Source organism: Podarcis erhardii (genome assembly GCF_964252035.2).
Source record: "Podarcis erhardii genome assembly, chromosome: 3".
Lineage (NCBI taxonomy): Eukaryota > Metazoa > Chordata > Lepidosauria > Squamata > Lacertidae > Podarcis > Podarcis erhardii.
Genome location: NC_138507.1, coordinates 19,219,272 through 19,237,394, shown reverse-complemented (window position 1 = coordinate 19,237,394; position 18,123 = coordinate 19,219,272). Strand labels below are relative to the sequence as shown.

Genomic DNA, 18,123 nt, shown 5'->3' with positions numbered 1-18,123 from the left:
TCCCTAGACTGCTCAGTGCCATGCAGCTGGCTCTGCTGTGCTCAGATCAGAGATAACCTTCACAGCTCAGCAGGCCTCACAGAGCTGAAAGATAAGAGCATGTGGGTGTGTTTGTGTCTTCATCTGTGAGGTTTGATGGGAAAGACATCTGTATATGCTTTGTTAAGTAGAAAGGAATCAGCCGTTACCTCTGCTGGGAGGAGTCTTAAGTAAAAAAATAATAGGTTAGCTTGATGGGCTTAATGTGCTTTTCCAGCCACAGGGGATAAGTGCAGCTTGTGATCACCCTTTCAGCTCTGTCATAAAATTTGCTGCAAACCCTTAGCCAGTTTCGGTGTCTTTCTGCTTCAGCCCTTGCTTTCTAAAAGTTGAATTAATGCTAGCCTAATCACCTCTGGGGTGGTGAAAGGGATTACTTATGTAATAAGTGGAGATGGCTGAGTGTTCACATACTACTTTTTGTAAGATTATGCCCCTAGTGATGTCTCTGTCATCCTTTTACTCTAATTGAGTTTGTGTTAACTATCGGCCTTGATCCTCAGGTCACTGAGGGGTAATTTTGTGGCGATTACTAATGCACTTCCTGTGAGCCAAAGAGTCTGTCTGGTCCTTGGCATAATGGGACTTGCGTGCCAAGCACAAAAAGGGGAGGGAGGTAGCAGAATTAAATATTTGGGCCTGAAACGGGTCCAGGAGGCAAAAGCATCTGGTTGGTTGAAGGAGTAAGGGGACAAGTACCGTATTTTTCGTTCTATAAGACGCACCAGACCACAAGACGCACCTAGTTTTTGGAGGAGGAAAACAAGAAAAAAAATATTCTGAATTTCAGAAGCCAGAACAGCAAGAGGGATCGCTGCGCAGTGAAAGCAGCGATCCCTCTTGCTGTTCTGGCTTCTGGGATAGCTGTGCAGCCTGCATTCGCACACACATTTCCCCTTACTTTTTAGGAGGGAAAAAGTGAGTCTTATAGAGCAAAAAATATGGTAGGCTCAGTGTTTCTCAAAGCTGGGTCCCCAGCTGTTGTTGGACCACAACTCTTGTCATCCCTGACCACTGGTCCTGCTAGCTAGGGATGATGGGAATTGTGGTCCAACAACAGCTGGGGAAACGCTAGGCTAAATCGTGCATGGGCAGACCTCAGGCTTGTCAGATACATTTATAATAGAACCACGAGAGCCAAGTGCAAAGGAAATGCAGTTTGGTTTTAAAGATCAGGGTGCCTCTGAACACATTCTTGAGTCTAGAGTTTTGCTTTCAGTACCAGAACTTAACTGAGGTCAGCGTCCACATCATGCATTTAAAACATTATTCTACCGCTTCAGCAGTTGAGAATCCAGGGGATTGTAGTGCAAGGATGCTGAATCACAGTGATACCTCATTAAGTACTTAATTCGTTCCAGTGGTCTGTTCTTAACCTGAAACTGTTCTTAACCTGAAGCACCACTTTAGCTAATGGGGCCTCCCGCTGCCACCACGCCGCCGGAGCACGATTTCTGTTCTCATCCTGAAGCAAAGTTCTTGATCCAAGGTAATATTTCTGGGATAGCGGAGTCTGTAACCTGAAGCGTATGTAACCTGAGGTACCACTGTATAGCTCTGTGAAGTCAACAGCCTCAACAAAGTGCAGTTCCCTGGATTCTTTGGGAAGAAGAGATGACTGTTAGGTCACACTCACAACATACATTTAAAGCACTAAGTTGAGCTCCCAGCTATTTCACATGTCCCCTCCTCCTTAGCTTCCTTCATATCGGAAGCCTACTTTAGGGAAAAGTACTTTTGTTGCTGCTGTTAAAACCCCTTGCTGACCTACTGGAAATCATGCAGAGATCCATCAGTAGATCTGCCCCTACCCCCTGGGTTGAATAGGCAATGATAAAGAGTAAATAAATGTCTCTGATTCAGGTGAAGGAAAAACTGCAAACAACTGCAAGACTTCATTTCTTGGGTGTGTAATACCTGTAAAGCCTGGCCTACACAAGAAGCAGGTGGTAGAAGACAAGGGCTTCAGATTGCAGGCAGGAATCCTGTGTGTATTATGGTACCCCATTATTATTCTAATATTACAATTATCACCCATCCTTCAGCCTGAGGTCCCGGAGTGGGTTGCAGCAATTAAAACATGGTGAAACACGGTAAACACAACCCTGCCCAAAACCAAGTATAGCAAGAAGAGGAGGACTATCCCAGCCCACTTCTTGCTGTGCCAGTTTTCTACTTGCATGGAATCTTTTATGCAAGGGAGCATTTGAAAACCACGACCGTCCCACCTGCAGTCTGAAGTGATATGCTACCAACTCTTATGCCATTTTGTAGCCTTTGTAAATCATGACTCAACTCTTGTTTGAAATGCTTAACTGTCTTTTCCCCTTCTGGTCATACAAGCTCAGCAGGAGAGAGCAGTACTTGCTGTGAAGTTACAAAAAAACCCTAATATATTTTATTGATGACTATATTGGGTTAAATTCAGTTTCCGCCATCACTTTGCACATTATGTGGAATAGGCTATGCTACCTATTATTCCATTCATTCTTGGCTTGTGTTCAGGAGAAACTGGGAGGTCCGTCAATGTCTTGGTATATGTTTCTCAAAGAGCAGAACTTTTTAAACAGGCAAAACTATTAATGACTTTTGCTTCATTTTAGAAGATCATTTGCGAGGGTTGGGGGGCAGGGAGGTACTTAAATGCCACAGCTTCCAGAGGAACAAGTTATAATATGCCAAGTCCTTTCTTTGAGCTTTTGGAACACCCCAAATGGAGGTCTGCATAAGGAAATGGCACCTTTTAAAACTGTCTTTTTAAATGTACAGCTCCATCCTGCTGAAGCCAAAGACTAGTATATGGTGCTTCCTTAACTGTAAGTAGGAACAGATGTCTGTAAAAGGGGGAAATACTGTATGCCCACTGTAGAGCACTGGCACTGTAGAGTTGGCTGGCGGACTTAGAACAGAGACGTGTAAAATAGTCACACTCCTGGCCACCTGTGGTGAGTAAGAATTGTGTCCAGGTGACCACACAGAGAAGCTTTATGAGGAATGCATGTCTTCACCTCTCCCTAAGTCCTTGGAACCAGATACAACTGAAGCCGCTATCTGTGGCCATGTGGGCTAGTTGAGATTCTTGGGAGCTAGTAACTTGAAACTTACCGTATTTTTCGCTCCATTGGACGCAGTTTTTCCCCTCCAAAAATTGAGGAGAAATGTGTGTGCGTCCTATGGGGAGAATGCAGGCTTGTGCCATAGCTGCGCGCAACCCCTCCGGCATGGAGAGGCTGCACTGGGCTATGGCTTCTTTAGCCCTGCGCAGCCTCTCCTGGCAGGGAGGGATTGCGCGGGGCTAAAGAGGAAGCCAAAGCAGCCAGCGGGATCCATCCCGCTCGCTGCCTTGGCTTGTTCCATAGCCGCACACAACCCCTCCGGCAGGGAGAGGTTGTGCGCAGCCTGTATGCTGCTCTTTGGGGCTGGGGGGGGAAAGATTTTTTTTATTGATTTCCCCATCTAAAAACTAGGTGCGCCCTATAGTCTGGTGCGCCCTATGGTGCGAAAAATACGGTATTAACAAAGCTGTCATAATGTGTCCACCATGACATCCATCTATAACCTGCTCTGAACTGTAACTATCAGTGTTGGAAACTTAAGATATATAAGCTAGGTGCCAAAATGGCTCCTTAAACCGAGGGTAGTCACCAAAACAGAATGTCTTGTTGCCATTTTGGGGCAAGGCAGCTCTAAAGTCTTATTTTTCAAATGATGGACTGACACTGATTGATTCTCAGTTAAACATTTGGCTAGTTCAGATAAAATATCACTGATAGAATTCTACAGAGTGGGGTATTAGTGTGTGAAAACAGTCCAGATCCAATGATCTGGTGCCTGGCTAATTTCAAACACTGGTAACTATTCTCAGGTTCCCAGGATAAAATAATGTTGACGTGCAACTAGCATAAGGATAGGTCCTGGTTGGACCAAACTGGGTGCTCAAATAAGTGAAAGCATTTTTTAATTTTTCAAAGGGAAGAGTGCAGTGCCTGGGAAATGGTGAGCTTCCAAGTATTCGTTAGTGGTACAATGAACTACACCAGTGTCTTGGTGAACAACCCCATGTTTGCAAATAGTTGGGAGTGCTCCTACTTGGCTTTTAACTTTGGATGACCTGGCACACTCTTGGCACTTGTGATCTCAACAGTCCATCTTGCCACCAGCCATGCAGACTGTGCAACCACCAGAATTATAGTATGTGGAAATGTCCCAAGGAAAAGGGTGGCTGCTCTCTTGTTTCTTGTGGACAAAGTGTAGGCTAACCTGCCTCTTCCGACATACTTTTTGTCATACTATAATTGTGCTGTGCCATCTTGACCTATATAGTATCTTAATGGTGTACATAAAAGCTATGGCTTTAATGTACTGTTGGGAGAAATGGTGAATTATCCCAGTAAATTGCTTTTAAAAGTGTTTCCCTCTCACCTTTGAATGAAAGGAATGGAGATAGCTCTGTCGGTAGAGCATGAGGCTCTTAATCTCAGGGCTGTGGGTTCAAACCCCATGTTCGGCAAAAGATTCTTGTGTTGTAAGACTTGATGATGCTCGTGGTCCCTTCCAATGCTATAATTTTATGATTCCATGAATGGAAAACCTCATTGCATCAGCTTTGCTTACTCCTGGCTCATGCTTCCTGTTTTTTGCAGTAAGCGGTGAGATAAATCCTTCAGGTGGGAAATAATCTAGATTTAAAGTCATGGCCAAAGCTTGACTAGGAGGATGTGGGTGTTGTCTGAACATCCTAATCTGTCACCTTGATGGGCTTTGCTCAAAAGATGCCGTATCTGCCAATAGATCTCCTGATATCAAGTGTCCAGGCTTACCTTGCTGTGTCTGAGACAGATAGCAATGAGTCAGCATGGAAACTGCCTGGTGTCTCCCTCTCAAGGACAACCTACTGTCTGGATCAGACACCTGCTAAAATGTTATTCACGTGGGAGGCAAGTCTAGCAGCGTCACAGCAAAGCAAGCAAGGACAGCACAGTACAGTGGTACCTTGGTTCTCAAACTTAATCCGTACCAGAAGTCTGTTCCAAAACCAGGACGCGCGTTCCCATAGAAAGTAATGCAAAATGGATTAATCCGTTCCAGACTTTTAAAAACAACCCCTAAAACAGCAATTTAACGTGGATTTTTACTTTCTAACGAGACCATTGAGCAATAAAATGAAAGCAATAAACAATGTACTGCAGTCACACAATCAATCAGTAGCTGAACTGGGTTCCAAACAGTCACAAAAACAAAACAAAAAAGAGCTGCAAAATAAATAGCAAAAACAAGCAGAAGTGTGGCACTCAAAAAGGAAGTGTAACACTCAAAACAGAGCACGTTCAGCTTCCAAAAAGAGTTCGCAGACTGGAACACTTACTTCCAGGTTTGCAGTGTTTGGGTTGCAAGTTGTTTGAGTACCAAGGTGTTTGAGAACCAATGTACCACTGTAGCAATCTGAAACATTGGGTTGCAATAAAAAAGAAAGAAAAAAGACGTGAGTGGCGCTGTGGGATAAACCACAGAGCCTAGGGTTTGCCAATCAGGTGGTCGGTGGTTCGAATCCCCGTGACGGGGTGAGCTCCCGTTGCTCGGTCCCTGCTCCTGCCAACCTAGCAGTTTGAAAGCATGTCAAAGTGCAAGTAGATAAATAGGTACCACTCCGGTGGGAAGGTAAACGGTGTTTCCATGTGCTGCTCTGGTTCGCCAGAAGCGGCTTAGTCATGCTGGCCACATGACCCAGAAGCTGTATGCTGGCTCCCTTGGCCAGTAAAGCAAGATGAGCACGACAACCTCAGAGTCGTCCACAACTGGACCTAATGGTCAGGGGTCCCTTTACCTTTTTTTTTTTTTAAAAAAAAAGTTCAATCAAATTTAAACACTTTTAGATATAGTTAAATGAAAAAGGTGTGGTGCTCTCCACACTCTTCCAAGCCCAGCTAATGGGGTTTCTGGTATTCCTTCATCTACCAACTCAAGCTTGAGTTGACAGAAGCCGCTCAAGCATGTTTAGTCTCCATACAAGATCTGAATGATTTGTACACATCACAATATGTCTTTGGTCTAGCTTACAGTAATAGTTGATGGGATGATAAGATCGGTTTCTGGATAATGCCACATCAGGCTACAGCTGCCAGATCTCATGGTTGAAGGCTCCTCCGTATTAAAGCAGCTGAGGCTAGAAAATTAGATACTGTGAAGAGTTTTCATCTAGCTTCTACCTCCTGATGTGCAAGTACAGAATTCCACCTACCCCATGGGATGGCTTCCAACTATGCAATCTTCCTCAGGCAGTTTGAAGTGGTACAGTCCAATCACCGCTGTGTCAGCTGCTTTCACCCAAAGGGAGCTGTTGCTTCAGTCAAATAACTTTCTAGAACATGTTTTTTTGCAGAGTGGAATTATCAGCGGGCAGCTAAGGGAGGGTTAGAATTTAGAGACAATCTTGTTAGAACCCCAAATGACAATAGAGCTTGTTGTTGTTTCCCCCCGTTGAAGGCCAGCTGCTGCTTAATAAGCAACCCACATTAAGAGCCATCGATTTGTCTAAGCAGTTGGACCTGCTCTGCTTGAAGCCCAACAGGCTGTAGCTGAGCAAAGTGCATGGCACTGTAGCTCATTAAGAACTTGCACACTGAGTAAAATGAGCAGCTGCACAGTTTGCAAAGTGGTGAGTTAAAGTGGTGAAGCTTACAAAGCTTTCTTATTGGATTCCTTGTTCTTGAACTTCAGAATTTTTTGGGAACTTGGAGCAGCTAAAATTAGCAGATGGTGACCAACATCACCACACATACAGCTGTCCTTTATTGAAGCTCAGAGATAGCTGATCTCAACCTTAATTCCTACAAGATAATTTGCTGGGTTTTCTGTTTTTAAAAAAGGACTAAATTGAGAAGATAATTTTGGTTGCATTGGTCTGAATGCCACAAGGGGTCTGGCTTGAACTCAACAGAATATATTCTTGGAACTACGGTGATGGAGTTGGCACCAATCCAATATATTTTGGTGCCTGAAGCAGAGCCTTAGTGACACACACCTTCCTAGGGCCAGCACTCATCTTGTTGTACCTTTTCGGACACAAGTTCTTTCCTTCAGCCAGCTCTCCACTTCATAGTGCTGTTTGAAATAGGTTCCTTGTGGTCTACCTCAAGGCATAATCCCTGGCATAATGACCTACCCAAGATATTTAGTATGTAGCCTGTAAAATATTGGAGTCCCCCCCCCCTGTAAATACTATGGCCATAACTCAAGCTGATAATCCAGCTGTTTTAGGAAAACATTAAGGAAAAGCATATGTATCTTAAAATCCTTCCCACACATGTCTCATTTGAAATGGGGTGGGAAAGAAGAGACTATTACTTTGTCTTCACCTGGAGAATATACATCCTTCCCATCCACAGCCCTCAAGTTGAGACATCCTTGAAATACATGTATTCAGAGTGTCTTCATAAATGCTGCTGGAAGTATAGGGAAGACCCAACAAAAACATTTGCTATACCAAGGACAGCATTCAGAGACTCTTAATAGGAAATAGTTATGTCAATCTCTTGTTATCAAAGAAACCCAACCAGAAGGTAAAGGTGAAGGGACTCCTGACCGTTAAGTCCCAGATGACTCTGGGGTTGTGGTGCTCATCTCGCTTTAGTGGCCAAGGGAGCCAACGTTTGTCAGCAGACAGCTTCCAGGTCATGTGGCCAGCATAACTAAGCCGCTTCTGGCGAACCAGAGCAGTGCACAGAAACGCCGTTTACCTTCCCACCGGAGCGGCACCTATTTATTACTTGCACTTTGACGTGCTTTCGAACTGCTAGGTTGGCAGGAGCAGGGACTGAGCAATGGGAGCTTACCCCGTCACGGGGATTTGAACCACCGATCTTCCGATCGGCAAGCCCTAGGCTCTGTGGTTTAACCCACAGCGTTCAAAGAACTTTCTGGAGATTTCAATTCAAAGAGGCTGGATCCGCAACTCCTACAATAATGTGTGGGTTGGGGTGTGCTGATCTTTTGGAATTCGTACTTGGGAATTAAAATGTATTAACAGTTTCTGAAAAAAAAGTGATATTAACAATGTGTCTTTTATGTGAATTGCATATTAGTTCATGCTTATCAAAATAATAAAAAGTGTTGTCCCCCCGCCCAAAAAAGAGGTGATTAGATGTTCTGTTTTAGTGCCCACAACCTAGCCACTGGACTCCTAGTTTTCTATCCCAGTTTCTAACACTGTTTGATATCTTGAGAGCCAAAATCGTAGAACCTGTAACTATATATATATTTTACTTTTAAAGGTATGCATGTGCAGTCAAATTGCCTGGAGGTGAAAAGTAACAAGTGCTTCTCACAAGTTCATGAGAAGAGTGTAGGGCTACCAGAAGCCTCCCCTGTAGCTATCTACCTCCAGTATAGAGATGCCTTTTTATTTTAACAAACTGAACACCTGCATAGAACAAGCTTCTACAAGAAAGAGTTCAGAACAGAATCCACATTGCATGCTTTAGTATCACTGAAAAGTGTCTAGTATTTGAAACCTTTCACTTGATATCTATGAGGTGAGGGAACTTACCCATGAGATAAGTTCTAAGACAGCTTCCAATACCTCTCATTGGGAATGAAAGCTGCCAAACATCCCAGGGCTGTGTTTGGTTTCTCATCCTTGGAGGAACTTTCTCTTGATCTTCTGGGCAGATTTAGACCTCCAAAGCAATGATCCGTAACTAGCTTTCTTTGATGCCAGCAGAATGGTTTGTGTATGCCTTAAGCGTTTGGTGCTGCTAGCCCAAATGTGAAAGGTTGCCTTGTAAACCCTGTAGGGTTAAGGACATAAAAATGCACAAAATCGGTTGCCTCCTAATCCTTGCCTCAGATGTCAGCAATGTGATGTGGCAGTGGAGGTATGTGAAAGAGACAAAGTGCTATTTCAGAGGCTGTGCATTGACACACAGAGTCTGTGATGTGGAACAACTATGTGGGATGTGATGCAGAAATCCTATTTGAGGAGAGCCAAACGTGAGATCCAGGCTGTTAACTGTGTTTGTATGGAAGCAACTTCATGCAGATAGGATCATCTGTCTTGGTGCTGGTGACCATTTATCCCAACTGATCCTTCCCTCCAGTGGGCAACCTTTTCCCACTACCGCCACCCAGCCCAATTTCATGTGGCCCTCCAGATGCTGCAGGCCCACTTTGACTTCCCAGACCACCCCTCTGGGAAACCTCTTTCTCACTGTGCGCCGGAGGGAAGGAGGGATGTGGCGATGGCACAGAGTAGCACAGGGCTGCAAATTCTGCCCACTTTTTGCTCCGGCAGCCCCCTGGCAGGATAGACTGGAGGGTATGCGTCCCTCAAGAGTGAAAAGGTTCCCCAGCTCTGCTATAAATCTAGTTTGATATCCTCTTGAAGGCAGGAAAACTGCTGTTCCTTTAGCAGTAGAACGGATGCTTAAGAGGCATGCTGACATAGCTGGAACACAATGGAGAAATGGAATCAAACCATATAGATAAGATAGCGTTGCAGGGAAGGTCTCTCTGTGTGTGTGTTTATCTTGATGTAGCAAAGAGTGCAGATAGGCACACAAACAAAGGGGAATTTAACTTAAAGGTTTGCAGAAAACAGCCTTGCAGCACTCTAGATAGAGGATGAGCCCAAAATACATGTGAAAAGCTGTCATTACCTACTTTACCTGTCTGCCCAAACGAGGGCATGTTGTGTTTCTGTAGTGTCCAGTGTTTTGTGAAAAGGGACTTGGGGAAGGAGTTCAAGTAAAACCCTTGTTTGATCTCATCACCAATAAAAAGACCATCATTTAGCAAGGATTGTAGGCTTGTTTTTGGATAAGGAAGTTTGTGTTGAGGGCTCTCAGGTGGCCAAATGGCTTGAAAAGAATGTAGAATCAAATTTCTACATTTGATATAATGCAGCCAAAGAATTTAATGGCTTCAGGGGTATTCTGAACACGTTCACCACAAGCTCTAGTATCAGAGTAGAGTTTCTGTGTGCCTTTTTCATGGCCCATGTGGAGCAGAAAAGTTTCCAGTTCTTTTATTTTTCCACATCTCCCCCCGCATTTCATAAACATAAAAAGATGTCAGTTGCAAGTATGATATTGGCCAAGCTTCTCTGTTTCAAAGAAAGTAAACCTGCTAAATTAGATCACTCTCTAGGGCATCAGAACATTTTACATAGTAAACCATTTTTTTTTTCTAATGAAAGTTGCTCTAAAATTTTCCAATTCTTACTTTCCCCCTGCTCTTACTTACTTTCTTATTTGACCATGTGTATCTGTTTAATTATACTAATTGCATCTCTTCTCTCATGCCAATACTTTTCTAAACAAATAGTGGAGTGAAATGATTCCAGTATTGCTTGTGTAAGTGTCTAAAAGACACATTGCAGAAAAGAGTGTAAATTGGAACCCTTATACAAAACTTCCATGTGCGCCTTGCATGATTCTGAATCTTTGTGTCTTATTGCTATGCAAAAATGAATCATCATCATAATAAGTTCCTCTGTGGTTCTTCCAATCTTTGTTCTTCATGTAATTATTATTCACTATGGCTGTGCAGTAAGATTCATTTTTGTAGCTTACAGTGTGGGTATATTCAGGAAGGAGTAGGGAGGCGGAATAAACCAGTGTTCTTTACAGTGCAACTAACTGCCCTTTGTTCTCAATGCTGAATGGTCCAGCTTTGCCAAGAAGGATCTATCAGGGTTTATATGTGTAGAGTACGTGTTTGTCTTTGTTTGTAAGGGTATTGCAGACACATACTGTGTCCTCTTGCCTTACCTGTAGTCCTTGCAGAATAAAAAGTATTCCTCTATATGGCATCCCACCTAGCATAGCGATGGGCATTTTGCTAGGATTTGTAATGTGTGCAGGAAACAATCAACGGAGAATATTCTAAATGTACTTTGTTTTCTGTTCTGTAGCAACCAGCAGACATCAGTTTCCCACCTGAAGACATGGACTCATCTGGTGATGATTACGACTCTTTTTCTGGCTCTGGAGCAGGTAAGCTTGTTTCTGTGTTTGCTTAGCTGTGAACAAAGCGCTTCTTGAACTCTTGGGTTCTGAACAGCTCTAACTCTGTAAGCTTATAGTTAACTAAAGGCCTAGTGCCACACTGCTTAGTGTATATGGATCTGCACACACTTATTATTTTCACAACAACTCTGTGAGGTAGGTTAGGCTAAGAGAGAGAGAGAGAGAGAGAGAGAGAGAGACAGACAGACAGACAGACTCTGGTGAGCTTCAGGCTGAGTGGAGATTTGAATCTGGGTCTTTCCTGCTTCACAATCCATCCTGCCTGCCTCTCAGTCCTCCTTAGAGTAACTCTGCTGTGCCTTTATTGCCTATCAAGTTAGGCCGGGAGTCAGGGCCGCCTAGTGAGTTTGACAGAGGCCATATGGCAGGTCTGGGGAACTTCTGGCCTTCCAAATGTTGCCGAACTACAACAACCATCATCCCTGGCCCATTAGCCATGCTTGCTGAGGTTGATGGGAGCTGTAGTTCAGCAACATTGGGATGGCCAAAGCCTCCCCACACCTATCAAATGGGGCCATCCAGAATTTTGTAGTGCCTGCCATAACCAGAATATAATAAAGGCTATGGTAGTTAAATGGTGGCTACTTCAGATTTCATTTAATATTGACTGCATGTTAAAATCTTAAGACCCTGTAAGTAGGGATTTCATTGTTCTAGAAAGAACATTAAAATTAATAATGAAAGTAAGTACCCTGACAGAGACCAATACAGTCAACGTGTGTGTGTGTGTGTGTTCTACAACTGGAGAGGAGTACAGTGGTACCTCGGGTTACATACACTTCAGGTTACATACATTTCAGGTTACAGACTCCGCTAACCCAGAAATAATACCTCAGGTTAAGAACTTTGCTTCAGGATGAGAACAGAAATCGTGCTCTGGCGGCACGGCAGGAGCAGGAGGCCCCATTAGCTAAAGTGGTGCTTCAGTTTAAGAACAGTTTCAAGGTAAGAACGGAACTCCGGAACGAATTAAGTACTTAACCCGAGGTACCACTGTATTATAATTAGTTGGCCACGGGGTGGGAATTGGCTATTGAAGAGATAAGGATTCCTCAGACTTCTTGAACCACTTGGGTAAGCTTTCTCTTACGCAATGTAGTGTGTTTTTAAAGGCCGCCTATGTACTAACTAAAACAAATACTGATGCTTTGGGTTCTTTGTCAGGCCACCCTGCAACCTTCGTAAAAGTTTCACTGCAAGGAAGAACAAATATGTCGTTGTTGCCCGAATCCTCAACTAACTCGGAATATAAGCAGCCTGAGGTACAGCAAACAGACAGTCCTACAGAAGAGTATCCAGGAGGACCTGTATCCCAAACAAGCACGCCTTTAGTCCCATTGATGGATCTGGTGACCGACAAGACAGCAGTAGCTACAGAATATGAGCTGGACTCATTTACTGAACATGGAACAACAAGGTCTCCAGTCATAATGACTAGAATCCCAGCGACTCACCACATTTCCACAGTCAGAACCACAACGTCGCAAATTTCTAGCACAGACTTCATTGAGGCAGAGGTCTACCAAGATGTCCATCAAGCATCAAGCACTGATGATGCAACACCTGCTTTGGACTTTGTGCCGACTAGTGAGAGAAGTCTGGATACTGCAAGTCCCACTACAATACCCTCTGGTGACCAGAATGAAATCCCTACTTTGCCCGATGACGGAGGCATCCTAATTGAGGATGGTTCTGGAAGTAAGGTAAGAACGAGACGCTGTTCACCATGCTGCTACATAAATTAAACTCTTACGCTGAAATTCAATTAATTGACCTTCAGCTTTGCCATTGACCTGTGCTATAGCTTGCAGACTGTTTAAATGCAGACTTTGAGCACATGTCGTGATAGAACTTTGAGTAGCAACGCTGCCTCATAAACTCTTGTAGCTGTGTGAACAACATACATGCACTGAATCTGTGGAAGGGAAATTTAAAATGGTGTGATTGTTCTTCTATGCAGGATGACTTTTCAATTGAGCTACATGGAGAAAATTCAGTACTAGGAATGGGATCAGTAGATACAGAAACAAAGAATGCAAAATCTGCAGGAACCGCCCAAGGAATAATGGACAGGAAAGAAGTTCTAGGAGGTATGTGAAACCAGAAGATCTCCTCTCTCCTCTCTCTCTCTCTCTCTCTCTCTCTCTCTCTCTCTCCTCTCTCCTCTCTCCTCTCTCCTCTCTCCCTCTCCCTCTCCCTCTCCCTCTTCCTCTCCCTCTTTCCTGCTTAGTTTAAACTACTTATTGTGCAACCTCTAGCACTATCTCAGTTGACAACTGTTGCTGAGCTGCCATACTGTTTTCTGCACAGCAAAGCCGCGGTATGAACTTGAGGAGCTCTACACTTGTCACAACCTCAACAGCTGCTGCAGAGTAGCTGCTCACATTGGCATCACTGTATGGTTAATTATTCCCAGGGCAACCCAATACTATGGCAAGCATCTTATGGGTTGAAGTTACTATATGGCTTTGTGACAACAGATGACAAAGCCTAAGCACAACTAGTGCATCCCCACTCTTGCTTCCTCAGCGTGTGGAGGGTGAGCAGGGCCTTTGTGTAGAGGGCACATGATCAGGACCTTAAATATCTGTTCAGAAGGCTGTGCTCAATGGAGAATACTGCCGCACGCCCCATTCTTGGCAGCTTGGAGGAAAAAGATTAACCCCCAAAGCTGGACACTTGGATTGTTTCACCTGGACTAGAAATGGGGAATCTGTAGGCTCTCAGGCCTTGTTGGGTTCTGAATTCCCAACCAGCATGGCAGGTGATGGGAATTTATAGACAAAACAATATCTGGAGGGCATCATGTTGTCTAGCCCTGATCCGGACTGTAGATTCCATAGAAACAACTCTCTTTGTAGCATGCCTCTGGCTGGCTGTTCTTTTTACGAAGCGTTGGTGGCTCTTGGAGAAACATAAGAAGCATCAATGGGGTGAACCAGATGCCTGTGGGAAACTCTCAATCAGGGTCTGAATGCATGGACATGCTCCCCTCCTGTGGTCTCCAGCAACTAGTATTTGGAAGTGTTAGCAGCTCCAGTTGTGTTAGCGCCTCCAATTGCAGACCATAGCCATCATGGCTTGTAGCTATGGATAGTTCTCCGAATGGAGAGATGTAGAAAGTAGAGTCCCTCAAGGATTGGTATTGGGGCCTGTGCTTCTTTTAACCTGTTCATAAATGATCTAGAATTAGGGTTACAGATAGGTAGCCGTGTTGGTCTGCCATAGTCAAAACAAAACAAATTCCTTCCAGTAGCACCTTAAAGACCAACTAAGTCAGTTCTTGGTATGAGCTTTCGTGTGCATGCACACTTCTGTATCTGAAGAAGTGTGCATGCACACGAAAGCTCATACCAAGAACTGACTTAGTTGGTCTTTAAGGTGCTACTGGAAGGAATTTGTTTTGTTTTGTCTAGAATTAGGTGTGAGCAGTGAGATGGCCAAGTTTGCTGGGGGGGGGGATACTTTATCTTTTTTTAAAGATAATCTTTATTGTTATCACACATTAATGACATGAAACTCAACAGATACCACACAATACAGCATACATACATTTCATCCAATACCTACCCTTGTACCTTTACATTGGACACCACACCACACACATTTGACTTTCAACTTTCCTCTTAATGCTTTGTTATCAATCTTAACTCAATACGCATGCCACAGTTTCCTTTTGTTTCTCCATACATAGTTTACCATATCTTCACTCTATTTACAAGATTTAGTCTGAATCTGCTAGGAGATTTGCATTGTCCATATAGTTTTTAAGACATTCTTTAAAAATTAACCAGTGTTTCCTTTTACTCTCCCTGTTAGTTTTGCAAGATGTAAATATTCAATCATTTTTAGCTAACCAGTCAGATTTGATGGGGATTATGTTGGTTTTCCAATTTTTCGCTATGAGAATTCTTGCCGCTGTGGTGGCAAACATAAAGAGTGGTCTACATGTTTTCTTGATTTCTGATGACATGATACTGAGCAGGAATGCTTCTGGGGTTTTTGTGTGAAAAAAAAAACACTTTATCACTTCGTTTATTCCTAATCTGAATACATCTAACTCGGCACTTGCTTTTTCCACAGGGGTCATCGCTGGCGGACTAGTAGGTCTTCTGTTTGCTGGATTCCTAGTTGGGTTCATGCTGTACAGAATGAAGAAAAAAGATGAAGGAAGCTACTCACTGGATGAGCCAAAGCAGTCAAATGGAGGCTATCAGAAACCACAGAAACAAGAAGAATTCTACGCATGAACAAAGAAAGTTTAAAAGACATTTGGATGTCTCCTGGACATCATGAGTTCTCACTGCGTTTTTAAAAGGGGTGGGGGGAACTAAAAGCCATAGGACTGAGCTTAAGCCTCTGCCTCCTTGCCATTGGGAACGCCTCTATTTTTCCAAAGTCAATCTGGATTAATTAAAACCATACCTGCTTTCTTGCACAAAGATTACCTTTAAAGTGGAACCTTAGCCTTAGTCTAAGGACTCCTGGGGAAAAGATAAGGAACCGATTGTATATAGTCTTGACGTCCTAGGAACATGCACCAAGAAATTAGTAAGGTATAATGTGCGTATGCTAAAGACATTTCGGGGCCCCATTGCTTAGTAGCCACCCCTGTGTGCATTAGAGAATGTTCTTTTCTTTTTTAAAATAATAATAATAAAACTGGTTATTATGTGGCTTTCAATGTTCCCACCCCTTTTCAACAGTAACACTCGGTCACTCTATTGCAGCTGAATGGTGTGTGAAAGAAGACCCCCCCTCAAATTAAAAGGTCTGTCCAAAGAGATGGAGTTCTTAAATGTTAGGCGTATGACTCCTCTGGAATTCTAGTGGGAGAAATTTTATACACTGTGCTTTGTAATATGAGGGAACATTGAGGTGTGCACACTTTTCCAGTTACTTCTGGTCCTACTGGCTGTAGTGTTGTCCTTGTTCCCTGTGTACCAGGTCCACATAGTAGTCCCGGAGCCACCGTTTGTTATCTACCTCTTCTGCATTGCATTTTTTGGATAGTGGCTACTTCTCCACTGGATTTCCAAACTCCCTCTGCCACTCGGTACCTAAAATGCTGGGTGTGGCATTCAGCATACAGGACGGAGCCTGTTAAGGGGTGATGAGAGCTTCTGTTGCTGCCAAGTCCCAGGGACTAGAATCATATTAGACTGGCGTTTGTAGTCGAGGTTCTGGGAGCGCAGGCTCAACATGCAGAGCCTAAGGGAGTTAGCATCTATTAATGTACGTGGCTGGCTTTTATCTCGGTCCAACTTGTGTCAGAGCGTTAAGAGAGTTTGGAGAGCAAATGTCTTCAGAAGCTGTTCTGTGTAGAAGAGGAGGTCAAAGATGGATAGGGTGCCTTCAACTCCCTTGCATGCCCAAAGTGTGAAGTTGGGGGTCTTGTTGGGAATGTGTATCGATAGGACCAAAACCGGTGAATGTCAGCACTTCCAAAGCAGTATTTAAATGTGTGTTAAGTTTCACTGTGTGTGGAGGGATGCGGAGCTCTCTTGAAAAACAGCTAGCTGGTGTAGAATAAGTATAGGTATATGATTTCTGTAATGTACAGGATGACATGGATGTGAATTATCTCTCTGCTGAACAGTTTTTTGTGTGTTTTTTTGGTAAAGGCTTTGGGGTTTTTTTTTTTAGCGGTGGGGGGAAAACCACATACATCACTGTTTAGGCTCTTCTTTATTTCACCATTTACACTTGTTAGCTTGCAAGACGCTTTTGTTTCTAGCAAAAAGTGTAGGCAGAAGAATGAGTTGACACTAGGGCACTGTAAATACATACAGTAAAGTAAGAACCTTTCAAATAAAGCATAATTGTGAGTTTTCAACCAAACAATTGGTGCCTTCCGTATATCACTGCCACAAAGCTCTTTATCTTTGATAGGCTAAATACTTTTTTTGTTTCAGCGTGTGAAACCAGGCTGTCAACTCCTGACTTGCATTCAATACAACTCAGCTACCCATAACTACCTTTTTACAATGAGGTTTTAAGTGATTGTGTGTCCCTTTTTTATGTACAAAAAAGATATCACTGCCTTTCTTGGATCTAGGAAACACACTTCTTTTGGGCAAGACTTAAGTGATAAAATTGGCGTGTGCGTTTTTAACGGTCGAGCAAAAACTGGAATTCTGTAACTTGCAAATTGCTAATTTTGAAATGCAAGTCCTTCAGTTGGTTCTTTTTGTACTTCTCAAACAGAACACATGCAATAAAAAGGCAGTCTGCCAAAATAAGCTGTTTCGTGTCATTACCTGAACCACCTGTCCATACCCAAATTTTTATTTTCAGCTTCTTCTTTAGAGTTGCAAGGCTGTTTCCTCAGAAAAATGCGCTAGAAACACAGAGTTGCAGCTCTGTGTACTGAATGCAGCCTTCTCTTGCCCACTTGATTTACTTTTATCTTTAAGATGTCTATATCGCCCTTCACCAAAGGCTTATTAATTCTCCTGGGCACCTGAAACTCGGAGTGTGTTGGCAAAGTATTTGGAGCTGGGAATGTCTGGCCCTACAGATGTTGTGTTTGGAAACCAACTCCTCTCAAACCCAGCCAGCACAGCCAATAGTCAGGGTTGGTGCATGTAGTCCAGCAATTTCTGGAGGCCCAGAGGCTGACCATGCTATGCTTTGGCTGCTACTGAACATGCAGAAAACAGAGCAGAAAGACACAAAACACTGCCCATCCAGTCTATAGCCAGACAACTGCTCTGCTACGAAGATGGAAGAACTGGTCTGAAACACATGGAGCCTGGACCTATCTTTATTTGCTGCACAGACAGATCTGCTGACCTGTTCAGTAAGACCAGTAAGTATGCCTAGAATCTGCTGGGTAGCTCAATTGGTTAGAGTGTGGTGCTGGTAAGCCAGTGTGGTGTAGTGGTAGACTCGTAATCTGGTGAACCGGGTTTGCTTCCCTGCTCCTCCACATGCAGCTGCTGGGTGACCTTGGGCTAGTCACACTTCTCTGTTCAGCGACTTCAAAGTCTTCATAGTTTCTCAGCCTCACTCACCTCACAGAGTGTTTGTTGTGGGGGAGGAAGGGAAAGGAGAATGT

General features: G+C 43.6%; 1 protein-coding gene across 1 annotated transcript in view; it reads left to right on the top strand.

The window, feature by feature from the left end:
- Positions 1-17,305, top strand: part of SDC1 (syndecan 1) — a 35,464-nt gene extending 18,159 nt beyond the window's left edge. Inside the window, exons 2-5 of the mRNA XM_081857382.1 lie at positions 10,949-11,030; positions 12,228-12,766; positions 13,024-13,153; positions 15,147-17,305. Of these exons, the coding sequence (XP_081713508.1) occupies positions 10,949-11,030; positions 12,228-12,766; positions 13,024-13,153; positions 15,147-15,313 (918 nt within the window). The 3' untranslated portion in view covers positions 15,314-17,305. The remainder of the gene's footprint in view (positions 1-10,948; positions 11,031-12,227; positions 12,767-13,023; positions 13,154-15,146) is intronic.
- Positions 17,306-18,123: the final 818 nt, after the last annotated feature.